At 40.6% G+C, this 21,882-nt stretch overlaps 2 protein-coding genes across 3 annotated transcripts; one reads left to right on the forward strand and one right to left on the reverse strand.

The window, feature by feature from the left end:
* The first annotated feature begins 1,613 nt into the window (after positions 1 to 1,613).
* Positions 1,614 to 15,401, forward strand: LOC141758719 (serine/threonine-protein kinase tousled-like 2). Of its 2 annotated transcripts, XM_074620346.1 has the most exons (21): positions 1,638 to 2,158; positions 4,113 to 4,207; positions 5,537 to 5,608; positions 6,405 to 6,477; positions 6,655 to 6,692; positions 6,907 to 6,999; positions 8,395 to 8,502; positions 9,089 to 9,181; positions 9,565 to 9,675; positions 10,003 to 10,139; positions 10,237 to 10,389; positions 10,800 to 10,866; positions 11,720 to 11,817; positions 11,939 to 12,020; positions 12,242 to 12,333; positions 12,503 to 12,592; positions 13,144 to 13,313; positions 13,501 to 13,639; positions 13,815 to 13,926; positions 14,029 to 14,136; positions 14,367 to 15,401. In XM_074620346.1, exons 2-21 carry the CDS (start codon positions 4,115 to 4,117, stop codon positions 14,538 to 14,540), a joined length of 2,103 nt encoding a protein of 700 aa, XP_074476447.1. In that variant the 5' UTR covers positions 1,638 to 2,158; positions 4,113 to 4,114; the 3' UTR covers positions 14,541 to 15,401. The 2 variants fall into 2 exon arrangements, with proteins under 2 accessions (XP_074476449.1, XP_074476447.1); XM_074620348.1 differs by lacking the exon at positions 6,907 to 6,999 and having other exon boundaries at positions 1,614 to 2,158.
* A 469-nt stretch (positions 15,402 to 15,870) lies between these two features.
* Positions 15,871 to 21,243, reverse strand: becn1 (beclin 1, autophagy related). The gene is made up of 12 exons (XM_074620351.1): positions 21,082 to 21,243; positions 20,685 to 20,817; positions 20,514 to 20,578; positions 19,421 to 19,479; positions 19,173 to 19,263; positions 18,900 to 19,036; positions 18,386 to 18,580; positions 18,134 to 18,280; positions 17,821 to 17,970; positions 17,675 to 17,735; positions 17,428 to 17,570; positions 15,871 to 16,834 (listed from the first exon to the last, which is right to left on the reverse strand). The coding sequence occupies exons 2-12, from the start codon at positions 20,809 to 20,811 to the stop codon at positions 16,666 to 16,668; spliced, it is 1,344 nt and encodes a 447-aa protein (XP_074476452.1). The 5' UTR covers positions 20,812 to 20,817; positions 21,082 to 21,243; the 3' UTR covers positions 15,871 to 16,665.
* Positions 21,244 to 21,882: the final 639 nt, after the last annotated feature.

The raw sequence follows: 21,882 nt of genomic DNA on the forward strand, positions 1-21,882 counted from the left end.
GCAATGCTCTGCTTCCATCTCCTGGACTTGAACTGCAAGTAGAGCTCACTGGTGCTTGTGTGAAGTTTAGGTCATCTACAAATGACACGATCCAATATACAACATGAACTATCTCAGATGAGTTATATCTCGTTCACAGAAATGTGTACTTGCAGATTAAGTCCATGGGATTCAAGCATTGCAGACAAAAAGCACACTGACAGTAATTTATCTGTGCCGTGTTGCGTGCGTAAAATGGCACAGAGCCTCCTTTAGTTTGGAGACACACTTATCACTCCTGCTGCTGTGTGACAGCTACATACATTTACATTTAAACACAAAGGAAAAGATGTAGTACATTCAGTGACATGTGGCTGTGACTGGTAAGACTATGACTGACCCATTAGACACTCAGGCTACTTAATCGCATTAAAAGTTGAATTTTAATGGAAACTTCAGTCTGTAATAGACGCAAAATTGTTATGTAAAACAAAAGAGAGGAGAGAGGCAACAACGTGCAGGTGTTGTGTGATTCTTTTGTCCCCAATTTCCCTCAGTTGTAGCTTTTGCGCTCTCTGAAGTGTTGTTTATGGACCAGTGTCGGTGCTGAAATGTGGGGGAATTCACTTGGCATTTAGATGTTTTCCTCTGGATGGAAAAAGGTCATGACCTACGGCTTCCTCTTATTTGGCTTGATTTGTCTTGTGACAATGTATGAGGCATAATGTTACTGCAAAAGGATATTAAACATCAGGTTTCGCCACATAGGTCAAACCGGTAATACTAAGGTTACAAAACACATAATTAAGTAATTCATACCTAAAGATTAATGCTGGTTTTAATGCTTGAAGTAAGAGTGAGCATGCTACATATATACATACTATATATATATATATATATACATACATATATCTACTGCATGAATTCATGCATTAAAACACAAGTTCTGCATTAGTGATGCATTACAGAAGTCATGATATGAGTGTATTGTGTGTTATTAAGTACAGCGCACACTGCAACTACAAGCCAAGTATTCCTTTCTATAGGCTTATAAGGCAAAAATACTTTATGATACTTTTCTCAAGTATATCTTGATCAAAAGATTAAGTAAGTAGGCCTATAAGCCAAATATACATAGACTTTTTATGTATACTTGTCAGTATGAGCCAACTATATTTTTGTTAAGTATATCTCTGATAAGTACATAAAAAGTAAACTGAAAGTTCAAAAGAAGTATACTAATAGCACACTTAAATAAACTTCATTTTGGTAAGGGCAGCTGCAGGTTAACTCACTGAATATTGCACAAAGACCCAGAGACCGCAGCCAAATCCTATCTGGATGAAACATAGGTCTACAGCAACTTTATTTAGGACCATGCACCATCTACGCACAATATAAGATAGATGGGAGTATTTTACTCATCAAAAAGGGAAATTGCAAATAAAGTAAAAAACATAAGAATTAAGCAATCTTCTTCTACAAGACCACAATTATGTAATAATACAGGATCTAGTTGATATTCTAATTTAGTGGTTAAAGTTCCCAAACAAATGTAAAATTAGTCAAATCACCACTCACTAATGAAGCTGTGACTCTTTGGGGCCCCCTGGAGCTCTGGGGGCCTCTGACAGTTGCCTGTATGGGAGGATTACCAGCCTCGCCTACTGTTGCTGTCTTGTTTTCGGGGCAGCAGCTCTACATTATCTGTTAAACAAGCGCATCACATAAAGCTCTCCCTGGAGCCCTGTGTGCTGCAGGCCAGGGGTTATAATGATCTTTAATTAAACAATGGACTCTAACAAGGTGGCGCAACTTCTCCTTCTCCTCCCGGTGTGAACGTGACACATCAATAGAAAGACAAGAAGCAGAAATGTGACAACACTTGGCAGAAGAGGCTTCAGAGGCGTTGACAGCTCCAGGTTTTTTGCCCGTGCGAGGTGACACCAAGACGGACTAGGAAACCCCGTGGATTCAGGGCCTCCCTCCATCTCCATGACACCGGCCACAGCGCTGCTCTCCTTCAGCTAGCATTAAGCTAAGCTAACTAATGTCTTCCCTCAATTTGAAATAACTCAATTCGGACAACTTTATTTGAGATGTGTGGGAGTTGTTAAAGGAGTTACTGGATGGACGGACAACATCCTCTCTGAGTGAATTACTGCGAGAGCTTCTCCAGGTGAGACTTCAGCTATGTTAGCATGCTATTAGCTTATAACCAAGGCCTATAGAAAAGGATAGGACACCTCTCTTGGGATATAGAGTATCGCGCATGCGCATTATCACTGAAGCTGCGGCCAGATTCTACTGCGCATGCGCTATACCCCCGTGCTATGACGCAACCTCCTTCCATAGGCCTTGATTTAGCTAACCTGCTATGTAGCATTAACTAGCTGTCATGTAGCAAGTAAACATCCTATCTGCTATAACATTGATAAACTTCCACTCTTTATGGGTTTATAGTAACTTGACAGTTTATGGTAGCGTTTCGCCTTTCTTTTTTATATAAATGTTGGCAAGATTTTGATAAGCATAATAGCATTTGTCAATGTTAACTAGCTAGGTTAGTTAACATTGAGGTCTTGTCAGTCAGTCAATAACAGTCACAGTGTTTTTCCATCAGCTGCAATGCAGTTAGTTTAGTTTTAAACATCAGGTTAACTTACACAAAGTTCAGCCTTTTGTTTTGAAAGTTTGCTGCATATTGTCTCTTAACTTAGCTATGTAATGTTTACTGATCAGCAATGTTTTGATGAACACATTGACAGGCTTGTTGGGCAAAATGTAGGCTACTAACATAAGATAAGATGAACCTTTATTAATACCTGGAGGGAAATTCAGGTGTCAAAACAGCAACATCAGCAAACAGAGTGAAACACAGGAGAGGTAAAGGTATACAAAAATTATAAAAACAATAAATAGAGATATAAAAGATACAGAGTGAATGGGTGAACATAGTTTGTACAGTCCATCAATAAATAAATGTAGTATGTACAATAAATACATGTAATATGTACATTATGTGCAGTCTATAAAGTGGTTTATAGGATATGTAGTATAGAGTAAGTGTAAAGTGTGCCATATTTATGTTTACCCTCTGTCTGAAACGCTCCGTTTTAGTGCATTTCAACGGAATGGCAACGAAATTGCGTTGCTATTAAACAGCTTGGGTCCATGTTTACATCCTGTCAGCTGATGTTATTCACATACACTGCAACAGGAAATAAACTGGGACACATTTAGTACATTTAACCGTGAAATGGTCTAAGTATTGTATATTTGTGACATCACAAACGGACAGAAATCCTAACGGCTTGTTTCAAACGCACAATTTCTGAATACGGGCTTTGTGTATTTCTCCATGGATTGCGTGTTGTGATACTTTCACAGTATTTATATAGCACTTAAACCTGCTTTATAATATAAAATACATGAAAATCTCACTTTTTACAATATGTGCGCATATGCGAGCGCACATGGGACACCAACCCGGGTGATTTATACGTGTAAGAAGTTACAAACAGTCCCTTTAAGTTAACCGTAAAACTACTACTATAAAGTTTAACAATTTTGGGTGTCAGTCTTGCCTGTCAACTAACTTTTTTCCAGCTTTCTTCCACAGAATGAAATTGTGATTTCTAATTAAAATACGTTTCTCAGTAAAGGGCAGTAAGCACTTTGGATTAGCTCCCAGGTAGCCGTGTTGAAAGGTGCTGGTCAGACCTCAGGATTGACTAGATTGTTGGGTCACCTGCCCCAAACGGAAAGAATATTTGACATGCATTGTATTGGTAGCCAATGTGCTACTCCCTGCCTGTTGATGCGTGTCAGTCTTCTCTTATGTAACAATAACCCAACCCTGCTAGTCCACATGAGCCAAGTCAAGTCAAAGTTTATTATAGCTCAATATCACAAGGCATGCCTCAAATGACTATCGCTACATATAATAAAAACAGCAATGTGCAACATTAGCAAAAACACACAACAAACATATATAAGTGATGTAAACTACATACAAAGCATTACAAATGGAAAAGTTAGACACACACAATAAAAACAATAGCAACACAAGCACAATAAACAGGTAATATAAGTTACAATTCCATTCACTGTTTGTGTCTGTGTCTTTCTAGGCATGATGGAAGGACTTCACAGCCAGCCTATAAGCCTGGACCCACGCAGGCAGGAACTGCTTGAGGCTCGCTTCACTGGAGTTGGTGTTGCCAAGGTATAATAGCATGCATAATAGTGGTTTTGATGCTCAAAATGATCAGCTGTAAGTAGAGATTGTTTGTGCATCAATTTAATGTATTCTGTTGTTGCGAAATTTATAATGAGGGTTCCTTCTTATCCCTGCTGAAATAGATTTTAGCTACAAAAGAGTAGCTCTCAGTTTTCCTGCAGGCAAACATCCAACACTGTCATTTGTGTGTGAATGCAAACACGAGCATGAGTTGGTCAGCTCTCTTATGTTGGTGCTTCTGTTTAGAAACGCTTGGAAGTCTTCTCTATTTCCAGTATTGACTGATGCTCTGTGTTCAGGAGTTTCCCTCAGTGGAATAATCCGCTCTCCTGAGCAAAAGCTAAAACAAGACAAACTCTGTCTTGGCTGACATGGGAGCTGGCCAGCACCTCTTTGTTTCAGCTGAGACTAGTGACACTGAAATGGCACCGCAGCTGAAGCTCACAGCATAGGCTGCGTGCTTTGCTGCAACCCTGCTGTTGAACTGGGTATTACTGTGTGTGGGTGTGCATTTGACAAAATGGCAACCCCTGAGAAAGCAATCGCTATCATTCCTGCTCCGGCATGTAGTGCGCTCTGAAACGAATTGTTAGGCCTGCTCACTGTGGTATTAGAGTGTGAATGATTTAAGGCTGTGAGTATGCTGACTACATTAAATATTCAATACATTACAATGAACATGTGTAGTGTATATGATAAGAGAAAAAAGCATTTCTTGGCTGTATGTGTGACCTTGAAGCAGCAGAATGACAGCTGGCCTTAAAAGCATTAGCCTCCTGCATCAATTAGCCTGCTGTTTCTTCTTAGTGTCTTCAGGCTGTGCAGCTGGCCATTAATGTCATGATGACACCAACTGATTCTACCAAGAGGATGTGAGCTCAAGCTTTGCAGAATAACAGTGGGATGTATATTATACCCCCATTGTGGCATCCTATCTTAGCGTCTTAGCTTAGTGACAGTAATTTTAGAGCTATAACTGTTATATCCATGTGCTGAAATTCCTACAAAAATAAGATATAAGGAGTAGAAAAAATAACGTACACACATCAGTGTAAAAAGGGCTGAAAATCTGAAGTAACTTATACTGTATCACAACTGTAAACCCTCAAGAGAAGCCACCATCCCTCTTTGGTGTATATGAGTGCACCGTCCACATTTTAGAACAGAATATGTCATTTTTACCAGAAATTGTCATGTAAATATCTTTATATGTTTAATTTCCAGTCCTACTTGCAAAGATCGACTTACCAGAGTAGCCCCTGACTAATCAAGCAGGTTTAATGTGTGTGTCTATGTGTGTGTTCTGTTTTCCAGAGTTCAGCCAACAGTGAATCATCCAACCAGTCTCTGTGCAGCGCGGGATCACTCAGTGACAAGGAAATGGAGGTCGGTTGGGGAAAGAGTCAAATCAAAATGACAAGTGACTGTGCCCTCATCTGCAGATTATATTCTAGATTAATCGTTTGCTCAATAAAATGTCAGAAAATAGTGAAAAAAGTCCATCCCAGTTTCTCAAAGTCCAAGGTGATGTCTTTAAATGTCTTGTTTCGTCAGTCCAAAACCTAAAGATATTCAGTTTAATATTATATAAGACAGAGAAAGCAGGAAATCTCCATGTTTGAGAAGCTGAAAACAGCATTTTCTGCCATTTTTTGCATGAAAAGTTACTTAATCGATTATCAAAATAGTTGGCAATTATTTTTCTGTCGATCGACTAATCATGGCAGCTCTTATCTGTAGCGATTGTATGTGATTTAGGCGAGTGGTCAAGTATTGAGTACACAGTGGTGGTTGCTAACAAGTTTGTACAGTGAGTGTGGGTGTGGTTCATCTATTCATCCATTTTCTGCTCCTGCTTACTCATGGACACGGGAGGGTGAGGCATGAATTTGGCAAAAAGCTGAAAAACACCCTGGATATGTCACCAGGCTTTTAATCTAAATCAGAGGTTCCATGTATGAAAAGTGCCAGAGACAACATAAACATCGCAGGCAATACACTGAATACTGAACAAAGAAGCTGCTATTAATTGAATTGCATGGTAAAAAGTTTCTTTGAGCAAGGAGTGTAATTATACCCATATAACTTAAGTTATTGGCCATTACGCTAATGTGGCTAATGGAATAAACTTAATGGAGTAAAAATTTGAAGCTAAGCTGTGCTGCTTTTCTGCTCATGTCAGACACCGGAGAAGAAGTCAAATGACCAGAGGAGCAGGAAGAGAAAAGGAGACGTATATGACAGCAACAGCCAGGGTAAGTCCACCCTACTTACTGACAGAGCTCTGATATGGCACTTTCCAACAGAAACGGCTCCTTATATTCTGAAATGTTCAGCTTTCCTGTATATGTGTATGCTTAGGAAGATAGTATAGGATGAAATGAATAGATTTACTTACTTCTTATACCTGTTGTGTGTTTTTTTTGTTGTAGGAAAAGGGAGAGTGCACAAAATAAGTGATTATTTTGAGGTGAGTATTTCGTCCTGGTGACTGAATTTTGCATTCTTCTGGCCACTATGTTTCAAATCACTCTCAAACTTGAGTGTGATGTCTTCACCCTCACTTTCCGACTGTGCCAGTACGGCCCTTCACCACATTCCTCCTAAATAACAACTCTGTCTTCTTTCTTTCTTTCTTTCTTTCTGTCTTGTTTCCACACTCTTGTCAACTGCCCTGTGGCCAGTTTGCTGGTAGCAGCGGCTCCGGCACCAGTCCGGCCCGGGGCATCCCCATGCTGGTGCGATCCTCTCCACAGCACTCACTGTCTAATCCTCTGGTGAGCACCAGCATCCATCTCCATAGCCCTCACCTCTGGCTCTCCTCAGTTGCTTTACTAGCTGTTTGTTTCTTTAACCAGTGTCACATTAATCTGTTGGTGGGTCTATTTTCTCTTAGCATTGGTATCGTCTTAATTGGACAGTGTTGGTGAGGCATGTCACTAAGATTTTGTTTTGTTTATTATATCAAAGTGTAATCCATTTAATAGACATATCTTTGGTTTGTCTGGATCCAATGGACGTGATAAAACATTCCTTTACTCAGGGATTTTTTAATTGATTTAGTTACTGACATGTTTTCCTTTAGTTTGAGTCTGATGGTGTAGATTAGTTGTAGCTATGACAGGTCAGCTGAGTGTGTGTGTGGGATTTATTAACTGGAAGGATCAAATGTAGGATAAAGTCTGACCATTGGCAAGAGAAACTGTAGCTAATATTAATGTTTTCAGTGCTGGTGTTGTTCATGTTTTCAGATGTAGCTTTAACACAACAAGCTGACATGTAAGGCAGGAGCAGTACAGGAGGACCATGTATGTAAAATTGGTGCCTACGCTTTCGAATTTATAGTGGTTGTTGATGACGATGTCATGAATTTACTATTTATATAATTAATTAATATCTCTTCACCTACAACTTTCATTCATCTTATGTTAAAATAACATCTCTCTTCATTACGCAACAACAAACGAGTCTGTCACACGTTCATTCCCAAATACTCCCATATTTTGCTGCCATAAAAGAACGACGTTATTGGTGGTGTTGATGATGTTTGTTTCTGATGGATCACTAATTAGTAAGCTTACTTAAGTGTGCAGATATAGTATGTAACAGTAAGGTGTTTATCAGTTGTATGTTCAATAGTTTTTCAAGAATTCTCCTGGTTAACAGCAGATTTTAATTTGGTGTATGAGAGATCTGCATAGTGAAAGATATACGTGGCACGTTTGTTCCTGTTAGCCTGCCGGCAACGACATATATCCACTACATCACTCTATAATTACCCCTTTCCTAATCACTCACGTCTCACAAAGCAATGTCATGTCATTTTTTTGTTGTCCTGCATGGAAATATTAACTATTGTATACGTTTTTTATTACTAATAGACATTTATAAATGCCTTTTGAGAATAGACTAGGCAAAAGAATGATAGAAGTGAAACAGTATTTCTTTATCTATTTCAAATGTTTTGGACAATTTAGCATCAATACCTGAATATTTGTTAATTTACAATTTCAATTCTCTCCCCTTTTAATAGCTACAGTGTTTGTTCCTTTTCTTTGTATCCTTTTGAGCTATTTTATAATCTCTCTCTGCTGTCTTTATTACATAATTGTTATATTTCACCCCCCTGTGTCTTTCTGCCTTTCTCTTTTTTATGTCTCTCTGGAATGCAGTTTCAGCAAGGCAGTCCTTCGTCCACAGGCTCGGCCCACACAGACTCTTCATCTTGCAGCTCTGTGAAGACGGCCCCCACACACTCCTGCTCACACAAAGCCATTCAGGTAACTGACTGGCTGACCTGGACCTCCACTTAACACCAGCTTTTCTGATTTTTCTTCAGTATATCCTCAGTCACATTGTAGAAGCACCTTGGTTTGGCTCAGCCTTTTACATTTACTTCTTACAAGAACTGGTGATTTTTGTCCTTGATTTGTGAAAAGTGGTCTTGTTTCACAAACTGCATCTTCTGTAAAAGTGTCATGGCAGATAGTTGAAGTTGGCTAAACTTGTAGGGATGACGCAACTTCACACCTTGTTCTGTCGTTCAAAAAATGACACTAGTTGGGCAAGATGTGTATGCAAGAATTAAAGGTCAACATTTGAAAGGCCCTGCCACCCACACTGCTCTTCATCTGACATAATACTTGCAACACATATCCAGCTATCCTTGCACATTACATTAATTAGCCTAATTAAAGGTCAATATTTTGAATTGATGTCTAATATAAGACACCAACGTCTGATTTTGATGCATTTAAAGTGATGTTGTGTTTTTGTTAGTGACCGGCCCAAGGGGTGTCTGCATCATTCGAGTGGGATGTGATGTTAACTGTTGGCTTGTTGTTGTTTTTTGCCCTCCTTCCTCAGTCAGAACTGACGCTGCTGAAACTGACAGCACTGGAAAAGGACAAGAACTCTGACCTGGAGAAGAAAGAAGGGAGGATAGACGACCTGCTGAGGGTAAGATAAGAAAATACTTAAAGTCTGTCTTAAAAACATGACGAGCTGAACATAGTCTGGAGCATTTGGACCATCTGAAAGAGCTTCAAAGTAGTTATTATTTCAGTTGACTAACAATGATTAATGTCACACACTGTCAAGGATATATCTAAATACAAATTTATGATATTAGGCCCATTCAAAAATGTCCTTAATAATCACTTCACAATCTAAACAAATGTGCTACCACTTGTCACAACAACCCCAGTAATTAACCTGCAGCTCACCATGAAGGATGTGCTTGTTAACCTTCAAATGCCATTGTTGCTTAAATTAGCAAAACAGCCTTGAATCCTTGTTGTAATAAGAATTAGATGTCTGAGTGATGATGTGTGTTTTTGCAGGGAAACTGTGACTTGAGGCGGCAGGTTGATGAGCAGCAGAAGATGCTGGAGCGCTACAAGGAACGGCTTAACAAGTGTGTGACCATGAGCAAGAAGCTCCTAGTCGAGAAGGTGGGTGTCAATGTCACGCACCCAGTGCTCCGCTTGCATCTCCAGCGTTTTCCTGTGCCCTCATGTTAGCATTGCGTGCAGCGTTGCTTGCCCGACGCTCCGCTCGCATCTCTGACGTCTCCAGTTAAAAATGAACATTTACAGAGTGATAAGAGTGATAACGTGTGTTATAGAGGCTATTTTGCACAGATATGAATACATGTGAGCCCTGAGATCTTGGCTTGCGCTTTGGTGTTCCTTGGGCATAAAAAGTTTGAACACCACTGTTCTAAACAAAGCCGTTTTTTGAGTGTACATGTACAATTTCCAATTCATCTTTTTTTGTAGTCAAAGCAGGAGAAGATGGCCTGCAGGGACAAGAGCATGCAGGACCGTCTGCGTCTGGGCCACTTCACCACCGTACGGCACGGAGCCTCCTTCACTGAGCAGTGGACAGATGGATTTGCCTTCCAGAACCTCATCAAGTCAGCATGCAAATAGGCACAAACATATGTTTTCATTTTGTCCAATCTGTTGTTATTGTTGTTGGTTTTCACACTAGATTGTTCTTCCATGTTCTAGGCAGCAGGAGCGACTCAACTCGCAGCGAGAGGACATTGAGAGGCAAAGGAAGCTGCTGGGGAAGAGGAAACCTCCCTCCATGGCCCAGACACCTCCACCCAGCTTCGAGCAGAACAAACGAAAGAGCAGGAGCAACGGCCAGGAGAGCGAAGCGTAAGATTACAAACAATAGCTACAGTTCCTTCACACAGTGGGACCAGCCCAAAGTACACAACCAAGCAAAGATTAATTGCTGTAGTGTAGCTTGAATTGTATTGTTTTCTGATCTTAAGGGCTGCACTGCAATTCTAATTATTCTAAAATATATCATTATAGTAATAAGTAGTTACATAGTGACACTTTGAGCTTTATCTTAACAGTAGAATATCAAATCTACACAAATCTGAAACCTTTTTTTTCCTTTTTGTTGAGTCAGACTTGTACTGATCTGTAAGAAGGCTTTGTGTTTTCTTGTTTTTTAATTTCCCATTTTATCTGAAGTAAATGTGTAGCTTATTAATTTTTTTTTCTCATAAACTGACCTGGTTATAAATTACAAACTGTTGCCACTTTATCCCACGCAGGCTGTCAATGGCAGAATATCATGAGCAAGAGGAGATTTTCAAACTTCGAATTGGTCATCTAAAAAAGGTACCAGTTCACCACTAAAAGGAATAGTTTGGGTGATTTGAAGTGGGGTTGTATGAGGTACTTATCCATAGTCAGTGTATTACCTACAGTAGATGACGGTCGGCACGCCTCCAGTTTAGAGAAGCAGAGGTACCGCACTGAACCAAAGTAATGTACTACTGTGGACGGGGCCGGCAGCAAAACATATTTTAGCCACCTAAAAGAAAGGCCTATCTAAAAAAAAAAAATAGTTTATGTGTACGCTATATTTAGAATATTTTCACCGGTTTACCGTCAGACAGCCCTTTCTGACGGGGAATTGAAGCCATTGTGCCTATCTGTGCTTTCACCAAAACCACCAGACTTCATTGAAAAAAGCTGTAATTTTACCTCGCAGAACACAGGGGTTGAGCAAAGTAAAGCAAAAGTAAAATTCAAGTTTTTTCAATGGAGTCTGGTGGCGTTGCTGAGAGCATAGATAACGGCTTCAGTTCCCTGTCGGAAACATAGACTGTACAGCTGTCTCACGACAAGGTAAAACGATAAAAATATACTAATATAACGTACACATGCTGCCAGCCCAGTCCACAGCAGTACATTGCTTTGTTCCTATGCAGTAACTCCTGTGCGGTAACTCCTGTCTGCTTCTCCAAACTGGGGGCTGCCGACCGTCATCTACTGTAGGTAATACATTGACTATGAATAAGTACCTCGTGCGACCCCACTTCAAAACACCCAAACTATAGCAGCCTCTTCTTAGTTTTTGTTGTTTTGAGATTTGTTACTAACCTACAGACCTACTATAGTACTTCTCTTACCTGTTCCTGTTTATGAAGTGCTGAGGTAGATGATGGATTTATGTGGTTGTATGCAGGAAGAAGCAGAAATCCAGGCTGAGCTGGAACATTTGGAGCGAGTAAGGAACGTGCACATTCGAGAGTTGAAGAGAATCCATAATGAGGACAGCTCGCAGTATGTATCGTCTCAGTTTAACATACTTTACCCATGTTCTGTATGTTCTGTAGTGTGCTTTTATTGGGGGGAAAAATGCAGTTTGAAAAACCAAATGTTTAAAGAAAGTCTTCTTGTGTAGATTTAAAGACCACCCGACGCTCAACGACCGATATCTGCTATTACATTTACTTGGAAGAGGAGGCTTTAGTGAAGTTTTCAAGGTAAGCATGTGACATTAAGTTGACTTCTATTCTTTATGAATGTCACTTTATAATCTTTTCTTTTTAACTATGCTGGGTGTTTTTGAATAACATAAGGTCAGAGTGGTATTGTAGTGAGACTTGCAACATTTCTGTTTCCAGGCTACCATACAACATTCAGTGTTGGTAATCGTAGGCTTCTCTTTGTGTGTGTTCATGTGTAATGTTCTTTTTCTTTGCAGGCTTTTGATGTGACGGAGCAAAGGTATGTGGCCATTAAAATCCATCAACTCAACAAGAACTGGAGGGAGGAGAAGAAGCAAAACTACCACAAGTGAGTCTGAACCTCACTTGTTCACGGCGCCTGCTCTTCCTGCTTTGCATCGAAATGTTTTGATCTATAATGAAATATTACATGGTGGACATTCAACCTTAAAACTGTCTTTAAATGTTCTTATTTGTGATGTTTTTAAAAAGATACTGAATGGTTAATGTATTTTCAGACACGCCTGTAGGGAGTACAGAATCCACAAAGAACTTGACCACCCAAGAATAGTCAAACTCTACGACTATTTCTCACTCGACACAGACTCGTAAGTGAATCATTCTTGATACAGCTCATAAACGTGCCAATGCAAATATAATAAAATAAAGTTTATGTGCCACATTTAAGTGCTAAAAAGCAGTAAAACCCTTTAAAGCAGCTTTAATCTATATTTTTACAATAATAATGTATCAAATGTTGTCAATGTGAAAGGGGTTGTTATTTTGATTTCCAGCCTGCAACTTTACTGTTCTGGTTCACGCTCACTGCTGTTATAGTGTTGTTTTTTGGCTGCAGCTGGCAGCTGTTTTCAATGTAAACGCTCTAACAACCCACTGTACACTACCTGCTTCAGCACCAAACAGCAGACAGACAAATTTAGCCACTAGCTGGTGAACATAGTGAAGCATTTAGCAGCTAAAGAGACATATATTTCCCTCAGGAGTTGAGACCAAAAACAGAACTAAAAGAGAGTGAATATAGGTCCGGAGCTCCGTAACTGCTGGATGTGTAAATAAGCAACTGTTTGCTACCAAGTTTGCCTAATCGACTTCAAAGGTTATGAAAACTTCCCAAACGATGTTGTATTACCTCTCGCAGGTTCTGCACAGTGCTGGAGTACTGTGAAGGCAATGATCTGGACTTCTACTTGAAGCAGAATAAGCTGATGTCCGAGAAGGAGGGCCGCTCTGTCGTCATGCAGATTGTCAACGCCCTCAAGTACCTCAACCAGATTCGCCCACCCATCATCCACTACGACCTCAAGCCAGGTAGTCTCACCGTTTTAGTTTGTCAATTTGTCATCCCCCTAAAGTTACAGAGTAGTGAAAAAACTTAATTACAATCTTGATCAGATTGTTATTAAGATAAATACATACGTGTGGGCATAGAAAAAAAATTATATATTCCTCAGAAAAGGTTGTGTTTGTAATTTTACTTTTACTGTTCTGATCTTAGGAAACATCCTGCTAGTTAACGGCACAGCTTGTGGAGAGATTAAGATCACTGACTTTGGCCTGTCCAAGATCATGGATGACGACAGCTACAACTCTGCTGACGGCATGGAGCTGACCTCGCAAGGAGCAGGGACCTACTGGTACACAGAGACACATTTCACTGCATTTCGTAACCAAGCATCAAATAAGGCTTCACAAGTTTGAGGGAAATGTTGCTAATTGAATTCACATACCCTCTTCATTCAGAGAATTGCGCAGAGAGAATATATGGAGCAAAACCATTTCAATCTCATGTTGTGATTGTGTGACTGACAGGTACCTGCCTCCGGAGTGCTTTGTGGTGGGCAAGGGGCCCCCCAAAATATCCAACAAGGTGGATGTGTGGTCACTAGGGGTCATCTTCTACCAGAGCTTATATGGACGCAAGGTACCTACTAATTTACATTCTTTAACAGAGATTTTGTAGCTAGTTTCCTATAAATCAGTGTGAAAAATTATAGTTAACCATTTCCCTTTTGCCTTCTTCCAGCCGTTCGGCCATAACCAGTCGCAGCAGGATATCCTTCAAGAAAACACCATATTAAAAGCCACTGAGGTGCAGTTTCCCCCCAAACCTGTGGTCACCACAGAAGCAAAGGTGTAGTACTCATTTCTCTTAAACAACTATAAAGTCACTGCACTGTTCCCATTAACCTTTATACATTTGTACAGCATTGTTTACTCAGTTTATTACTACGTTTTAAAGGCCCCATGAAATTACATTTTTACTCCTGAATGTGGCATAATTCCTTCTCAAATAGCAAGTAGCCCAGAAATAAAAAAGTGGAAGTAGGTTCAGAAATAATGAGTTGTTTGCTCCCTTCATAGGCCTTCATTCGACGTTGCCTGGCTTATCACAAGGAGGACCGTGTGGATGTGCTGCAGTTGGCCAGCGACCCCTTCCTAATGCCCCATATTCGAAAAGCCCCGGCCAGCAGCACGCCTCTGGCACCTCCTCTTCCCTCCACCTCCGGCTGCTACGGCAGCAGTGCCTCCAACTGACGCAAAGCTGAAAGCAACTGGAATAAAAACCCCAGTGAGGACGAAGCCACGCGAAGACGTTATACACTTGATGAAAACTCCTCCTTTTGCTCTCTTGATTGTGAGAGAGCAGAGAGCATGATGGGATGCAGGGATCCTAAAGGTGTGAATGGAACCAAAATGACGGAGGCGGTGGTGATGTAGTAGTAAGTGTGCCCACCACCGTCGTCCAAGTGCTAAAAAAAGAAGGGCCAGTCTGTGGCTGCGGGCTCAGTAGAACCCAAAGATTTGCCCATATGCATGCACTAACACAAAAACTTTGGCTCACTTCAAGGGGCTTTTTTACGCGATAAATAGTAGAAGCACCCGAAAAATTGCACAACTGATGGGCTGAGGAGTACGCCGTGTGTGGAAGATCACCTGCCTGTACGCTCTGGAAGGTTTAGAAGGAGAAATTTCATCCCATTCTGCTTGAAATCTATCATCTATCAAACTATTTTTCAGAACTAGAGTGGTCAGTTTCAAATGTGTATCCCTATAGGTTTGAACCAGGAAGGGCTCCTACAAGTAATAAGGAATGACTGATGACCAAAGTTGAAGGGCCTGCCTTGTTGACACGGCACCATTAGAGGTTCATGAATGACTTGACTCGGAAGAGGGCTGATTCTGGAGAGAGTAACTGGTTTTGACCTACTTTAAATATTTTACTGGATAACTGGAAGTCAGCTTATTATTTTAATTAAGTCCATATTTTTCCATGAAATGTACCCCCTTTAATGTTTTTGTTAACCTTACAGGGGGGCTGACTATGAGTGAGTGTTGTGATGAGAGTTAAGATTCAACAGAAATAATTATGAAACCATTAAAAAAATATTTGATTAACTCTGCGGTGTCTTAACTTGATTTATCGTAAATTACACAAAAATATTAAAGGGCCCGTGTGTAACATTTAGGGGGATATTAAGTACATTTTATTTAGTGTATAATTACCTGAAAATAAGAATCATTGTGTTTCCGTTACCTTAGAATCAGCTGTTTATATCTACATACAGAACAGGTCCTCTTCACGGAGCCGGTCGCCATGTTTCTACGGTAGCCCAGAACGGACAAACCAAACACCCGTTTTCGCGTAGTTCTCTTACACGCTTTGCACACGGGAGAAGTTTCAGTTGGTTGCGATCTGCAACCTCACCACTAGATGGTGCCAGATCCTACACACTGCACCTTTAACCTGAGTATTTATGAATCTTTAAATCATTCATGCCGTTGCCATTAGTATACCATGATGTAGTTACACAAATGTATTTTCAGTGTTTTCGATTAATCTATAAGAAACTCTTCACACCCGACATTTTTCACAGCATGAAATGTTTTATTAACTCAAATCCCACCATTAAAAGTATCCATCGTATCTAAAACAGACAAATGAATGTGATGGTGCAGAGTATGAACACAAAGAAGGTGTCTCAGTGTACCTCTAAATACAACAGTTTACCTGGAACGTATGTATGTAACTGTCAAACATGATAACTGCTTTAGAGGTTAATGAAATACTGACACTCTTGTTGAATACTAAACAGTGTTAATCTATTAAAAATCCATCCTCGAACATGACATCATACTCTTACAGCTTATATAATTGGGAGAAAAACTTTTCTTCTCACTGTGGAGAAAGTTACACAGTGCCTTCAAAGGTGTACAGTGCAACAGGAGAGCAAGGATACCTTGAACTTGATAAAGTGGTTAGAAGTAAATTTGGTGAAGATTTCTTTTAAATTACATTCCAGTCTGAAGACGTCAGCTCTTAATGCAACGTCAGCTCTTCAGAAAAAGCCAGATATTAATTAGTGAAGCAGACGATAAAAAGAAACTAAAAGACGCACATGTAGTTATCTCATCCCGCTTACCTTGAGGGACGTGACTACGACCTGTGCCTGTCTTTAATGCTTCCAAATTTAGAAACTCTAGATACAAATTATCCCGTCTTTGTAATGTATAAAAACACAGACAATCTGGACTGAAGATCTAGAACGTTGACTTGCAAAAAAATGGTGCACACATAACCATTTCTTTTCCTTTGGCCAAGTAAGATTCACACAAAATCCATTCATTCAGAGGGTCAATATCTCAAGGCATTGTCCATTGTCTATCTGTTGTAGAACTGTGACGTGACCCAGGCCAGTCCCCACTTCAGGTTGGTGAGCATAAACTTCAGCGCCTTCGTCCACTGCTCCTCAGAGTTGAATTGGGTTTTGATGGAGTAGGAGCCGCCGCTGCCTCCCGTGTCCTCGATCTTTCCTTTCTCCACATCCATCCTTAGGCACAGAATAAAACATCAGTTGCAGTCATCACATAACGCCTGGTGCAAGTAGTGATGTCAATATTATAATATGGCATCATATACTGTAGATAGTAGGCACATTAGTTTACATGCCAAACAATCCTCGACCAATACCTCTAACTAATACGATTTGTCACGTAACTTCCATATCTAAGTAACACCACCATGGTCACCAGTCAAGTTGCTCTGTTGAAGAATGGATTTGTGGTGTGATTATTCACCATGCTGTAGACCTAGTAAATGCGGGTGAAGCACTCAGTAAAGTGTGAGGTTGGGCTTTATAAGGCTAGTTACACAAGTAAGTCAATTAGTAAATGTTGTACTGGAAGCCACGCTTTAATAATGCAAAGGGTTATATCGCCAAAGGTTTCCCAAATGTCTTCTTATTTACCTCAGTAGCATAATCAGAGCAGACAGCTCCTCTAGAATAAATCGAGGTAATGGTTGAGACTCAGCGTTCAAACTTCATTAATATTTACAGCTTCATATTAAATGGCTGCAATAATGCCCGAGTTAATGAGCACAAAGAAAAAATGTACGCATCGTGTTGGTCTGCGGGTGTCTGACCTGTACGGAAGGCAGAAGCCAGTGTCTCCTTTTTCCACCTCCTCTTTGAACTGCTGGACACAGTCTAGGAAGGCCACCATGGCGTGGTCAAATTTATTGTCCCAGAAGAACCTCAGGCCTCCTGAGCAGTACAGAGGAAGTTCCTGAGAAAAAAACACGAGACAAAAAGAAAGGGCAGGGTTGGACTCTGGAGGAGTGTTTAAATAAGGATGGGAGAGCTGGTGTTTGTATATACTGTATGTATTACCTTGGACTTGTCTGTCAGTGACTCTAAGTACGAGTGGTTTCCGTATGGGACAAGACGATATCTGAAGAGAGAAGTGTTGTTTGAGCTTAATTTTGCAGAATATTTGTAATAAACTGAGGTGAAATAAAACAAACAGCAATGCGTACCTCTGGAAGCGCAGCCCCATTTTGTTGGCCAGGGCGTGCAGCAACAGCACCGTCTGCCCCCAGGCTGCGTTGATCTCATTCCACTCCACTGGGACGCTGGGGAGTCGACCCAGGCGGAAGTTGTTGATGGTGCCAAACTGGCCGCTGTGCCTGCACAAGAACAGAAACAATTCAGTTCTCAGTCAATGGGCATTGATTCATTTGTGTCCTGGAGGCCTGTATTAAATATTTGCTAAGTCACGGTTCATTGGACAGAAAAACAATTATTTATTCTGAGAATACACAACATCTGTGTGTGTGTGTGTGTGCCTACCAGATGTGAAATGTGGCGTTGAAGACGTTGGTCTTTTTCAGGCGATCCAGCTGAATCTGGCAGTAACGCATCTGGTTGTCAACGCTCTTCAGCTCATCATCCAGCTCCAGCTGTTGCCGTTTAAACTCGCTGTACTCCTTCTGGTACCTTCATGGCACAAAGCAGCGGAGAGAGAGTGAGCTGTTAGCTGCTGTCTCATTTAGCAGAAATAGCACTGTCACCTGATTTACACCACATGATTGGGTCACTCACTGTAGCTCCTCTGTGTCCAGCTGCTGAGAGTGGATCCTGCTCTGGGTCAGGTCCTGAGCCACGGCAGCCCTCTGCTCCTCCACTGCCTCCAGCTCCTGGACCAGAGCCTCCTCCTCCTCCTTCAGATGATGCAGCTCCGCCAGCAGGGTCTCCTCTCCCTCCACCTGCAGGTGTGACAGCAGCTCCAGGCACTGCCTGAAAATACATCCACGTACAGTACGTTACTACTAGGGCTGCCCCATCTTCATCAATTAGTCGACTAATCGTTTGTTTTGGTCTTCGTCGACTAAGATTTCCTACATGAATTAGCATTTTTTATGCTTTTTAATGCTTAATTTCTTTTTCCAAGACTCTTACAAGCACATCTCTGGTAAACACAAGCTTTAAAGTGGTGCTTTTGTGTGATTCTTTGTGAAGAAACTCTGTTTTACAAGATCTGTCGATTAAATCGACTAATCGATTAGCGGCCAAAATCGTACAAGTGTTAGTCGACATTGATTGTGCACCAGCTCACTTGTAATTCTGGCATTCGTTCTCTGTGATGTTGAGCTGCGTGTCCAGGTGGTCCAGCAGGGTGTCGGTACATTCCTCACACAGCGGGTGGTCCACGTCTGTCTGGCCCGACATGATGTCAAACAGGTCACTGGTCACCTGGGTGGGATAGGATCAGAGACATCCATAAATTCACCCTAACAAGAGCCCACTTCTCTGCTATCCTTGCCAAAATAACATGATCAAAGTAAACTGACATAATAGAATTCACATTTTTTCCGCTGTGTGACTTTACCTTCAGCCTACGACTAAGATTTTCCATGGTGCCGCCATCTGATGCTTCTCCAATCAGTGTGAAGCTGTTGGCGCTCTCTGTGGACATCATCCTGTAGGGCAGCATAAAGCGGTTCAGTCAACTTTATGCGAGTGCATCCATACTTCATTTGACAGAGGAACATATTAACTTAGAGATAATCAACACAGATATAATTTGTTATCGGTATTCGGTTCCTTTTTTTTGAAGGAAAGGATTTGAGCGCTCACCGTGCAGGAGGGATATATTTTCTTGACACTCCATCTTGCTTGCTTTCCACAAAGGTCTCCTGGAAGGAAAATGTAATTGTGAGACTCAAACATGCTTGCTCACAAAATATTTTGACTTAAGTGGAATTGCTTTAGCCTTACGTCTTCTAAAAGTATTGCAGATTACATTGGGTTTTTCAAAACAGAATCAAAAAGTTTCCTTAAAATATGCAGTAACTTAGAATTTGATTTACATATGATTTTGCTAATTGCCTAATTAATCCAGTCTTACCAACTCATAACACTTACTTATACATTATGTAATGTTTGTGGTTATACAAGTATGGATTGTAGTCACTAATGGAGTTGTCCCACATGCCAATCATGCCATAGTCAGAAATATCAGCTTCCCTGACGCCACAGTTTTATCTCATTGGTCTCTTATCTTGTGCCTAGGGAGACTGTTTTATCACATAACCTTCATATGCCCATAGAGAGTGGGTCCATGCAGGACACCATCTCAGCACTGGAGAGCTCCTTCAGCGACAGGCTGCTCCACCCAAAGTGTGTGAAGGAGCGCTATCGCAGGTCCTTCCTTCCTGCAGTTGTCAGACTCCACAACCAGCACTGCTCCCAGTAGACCACTTATATTACACTTACACACCAAAAACTGACGATAACCTGATATTTTCAGGTAGAATTTCATTTCATTCTCACTGTGCAATATCATTTTCCACTTGTGGAATTTTATTAATAGTCTGTTTATTGTCAATACTGTATACACTGATCCTACTTGTATACTTCCTTCTATTTAAATGGTTCATCTTTTTTACTGTGTTAGCTGATGCATCTTGTTTTTTGCACTATCCCCTTTGCTGCTGTACACTGCAAACTAATAAAGGAATATCTTATCTTATCTTATTAGGGGCTACACTGAACAAGAATGGTGGATTAATGGTGACAGTACAGTAGTTGCACACACACAATAGCCCACATTCAGTGTAATCTTGTGCTGTATGTATCCTGGCAGTCTTCTACTAGTCTACTGCAGGTGATGAGAGCATTATGGTCCTATCTTGTGATATATATACTGTATATATGGTGCTGTACCTACCTCTGGTGCTGTCTCCCCATCAGTGTTGTCAGCCTGTTTGCTGGGGGTCACTGTGACCAACGGAGCTGAGGAGGAGGAGGAGAGACAGATGGAGCAGTTTGAACACCACTAACACTACATCTCCTGTACATTTTTACAGCACCGATGATTTATTGTTACATGTATACATACCAATAAGTTCCTGGATCGTTACCCGGTCGAGCACATTGAAGGATGTGTCCAGTTTGAGCGGCTGACAGCAGCGCTGACACACGAAGCTGACTTGCATAGTTGTGCTCGACGACTTGGAGCCCTCCATCTCTAGCTACAAGACATAAAAACACTCTGTAAATACACACAAATGATCGAGTGATTTCTTTTTTGTAGGAACTAAAGAATCCTATAGATAGTGAGTGATTAAAAACGTCTTAAGTCTACATTTTAAGCTTCAGATGAGAGCTTACTTGCTCGTTAACCTTAGCTGTTTGGCTAAACTGCGAGACAGCTGACTAGCTTTGACGTTAGCTCTGCAGCTAGTTTGTGTGTAAAAAGACATAACGAAGGTATACAAAACATAAGATAGACTCACTGTCGCTTGTGAAAAATGAAAACTAGTGCATAATAATCCGTTTAAAATGAGAAATCGCTTCTAATAGATGTAGCGTGACTGTTGCATTTGGTTTGCAAACACCTCGGGACTTATCTTTCCACTTCCTTGTTGTTGTTTACGGCGGAAGTGACGTCATGGTAATAGAGTGGTGGAAAAGTCACGAGGGGAGAGCACTCCAGTAAAAGACTTTAGTGTGTTATGGGAAAATGTTGGTTTAAAAACCCTTAAAAAGAAGGCAAATTTTAAATAACACATTTGATGATAATTCTAGCAAAACGTTTTTTTTCATAAATAAGATAAGAAGATGAACCTTTATTAATCCCTGGAGGGAAATTCAGGTGTCAAAGCAGCAACATCAGCAAACAGAGTGAAACACAGGAGAGGTAAAGGTATACAAAAATTATAAAGACAATAATAGAGATATAAAAGATACAGAGTGAATGGGTGAACATAGTGTGTACAGTCTGTCAATAAATAAATGTAGAATGTGCAATAAATAAATAAATAAATGTAATATGTACATATGTGCAGTCAGCAATAAAGTGGTAAATAGGATGTATAGTGTAAAGTGAGTGTAAAGTGCGCCAGATAGTGCATGTTAAAAGGTAGATAGTGCATGTTTAAATTTCTTAAAAGTCCTAATAGTTGTCATATGGGGGTCAGCCTTGGTTGTGGAGCCTGATGGCTACCAGCATGAAGGACTGACCCAGGCATCAAATATAAAGGCCATCAGACTTTTAAGCCGGCCCTGCAAATATCATATTCACAAATCCACATTTT

The sequence above is a fragment of the Sebastes fasciatus genome, chromosome 20 (assembly GCF_043250625.1).
Source record: "Sebastes fasciatus isolate fSebFas1 chromosome 20, fSebFas1.pri, whole genome shotgun sequence".
Taxonomy (NCBI): domain Eukaryota; kingdom Metazoa; phylum Chordata; class Actinopteri; order Perciformes; family Sebastidae; genus Sebastes; species Sebastes fasciatus.

Excerpts from the sequence above, each read along its gene's own strand:
- LOC141758719 (XM_074620346.1), top strand. The coding sequence starts at position 4,115 with ATGATGGAAGGACTTCACAGCCAGCCTATAAGCCTGGACCCACGCAGG. Across the intron at positions 5,609-6,404 it reads TCAGTGACAAGGAAATGGAG|ACACCGGAGAAGAAGTCAAA; the intron begins GTCGGTTGGGGA and ends TGCTCATGTCAG. Across the intron at positions 10,390-10,799 it reads AACGGCCAGGAGAGCGAAGC|GCTGTCAATGGCAGAATATC; the intron begins GTAAGATTACAA and ends TATCCCACGCAG.
- becn1 (XM_074620351.1), bottom strand. The coding sequence starts at position 20,811 with ATGGAGGGCTCCAAGTCGTCGAGCACAACTATGCAAGTCAGCTTCGTG. Across the intron at positions 17,571-17,674 it reads CACTGACAGACAAGTCCAAG|GAACTTCCTCTGTACTGCTC; the intron begins GTAATACATACA and ends TTTTTTTCTCAG. Across the intron at positions 16,835-17,427 it reads GGCTTCTGCCTTCCGTACAG|GATGGATGTGGAGAAAGGAA; the intron begins GTCAGACACCCG and ends TCTGTGCCTAAG.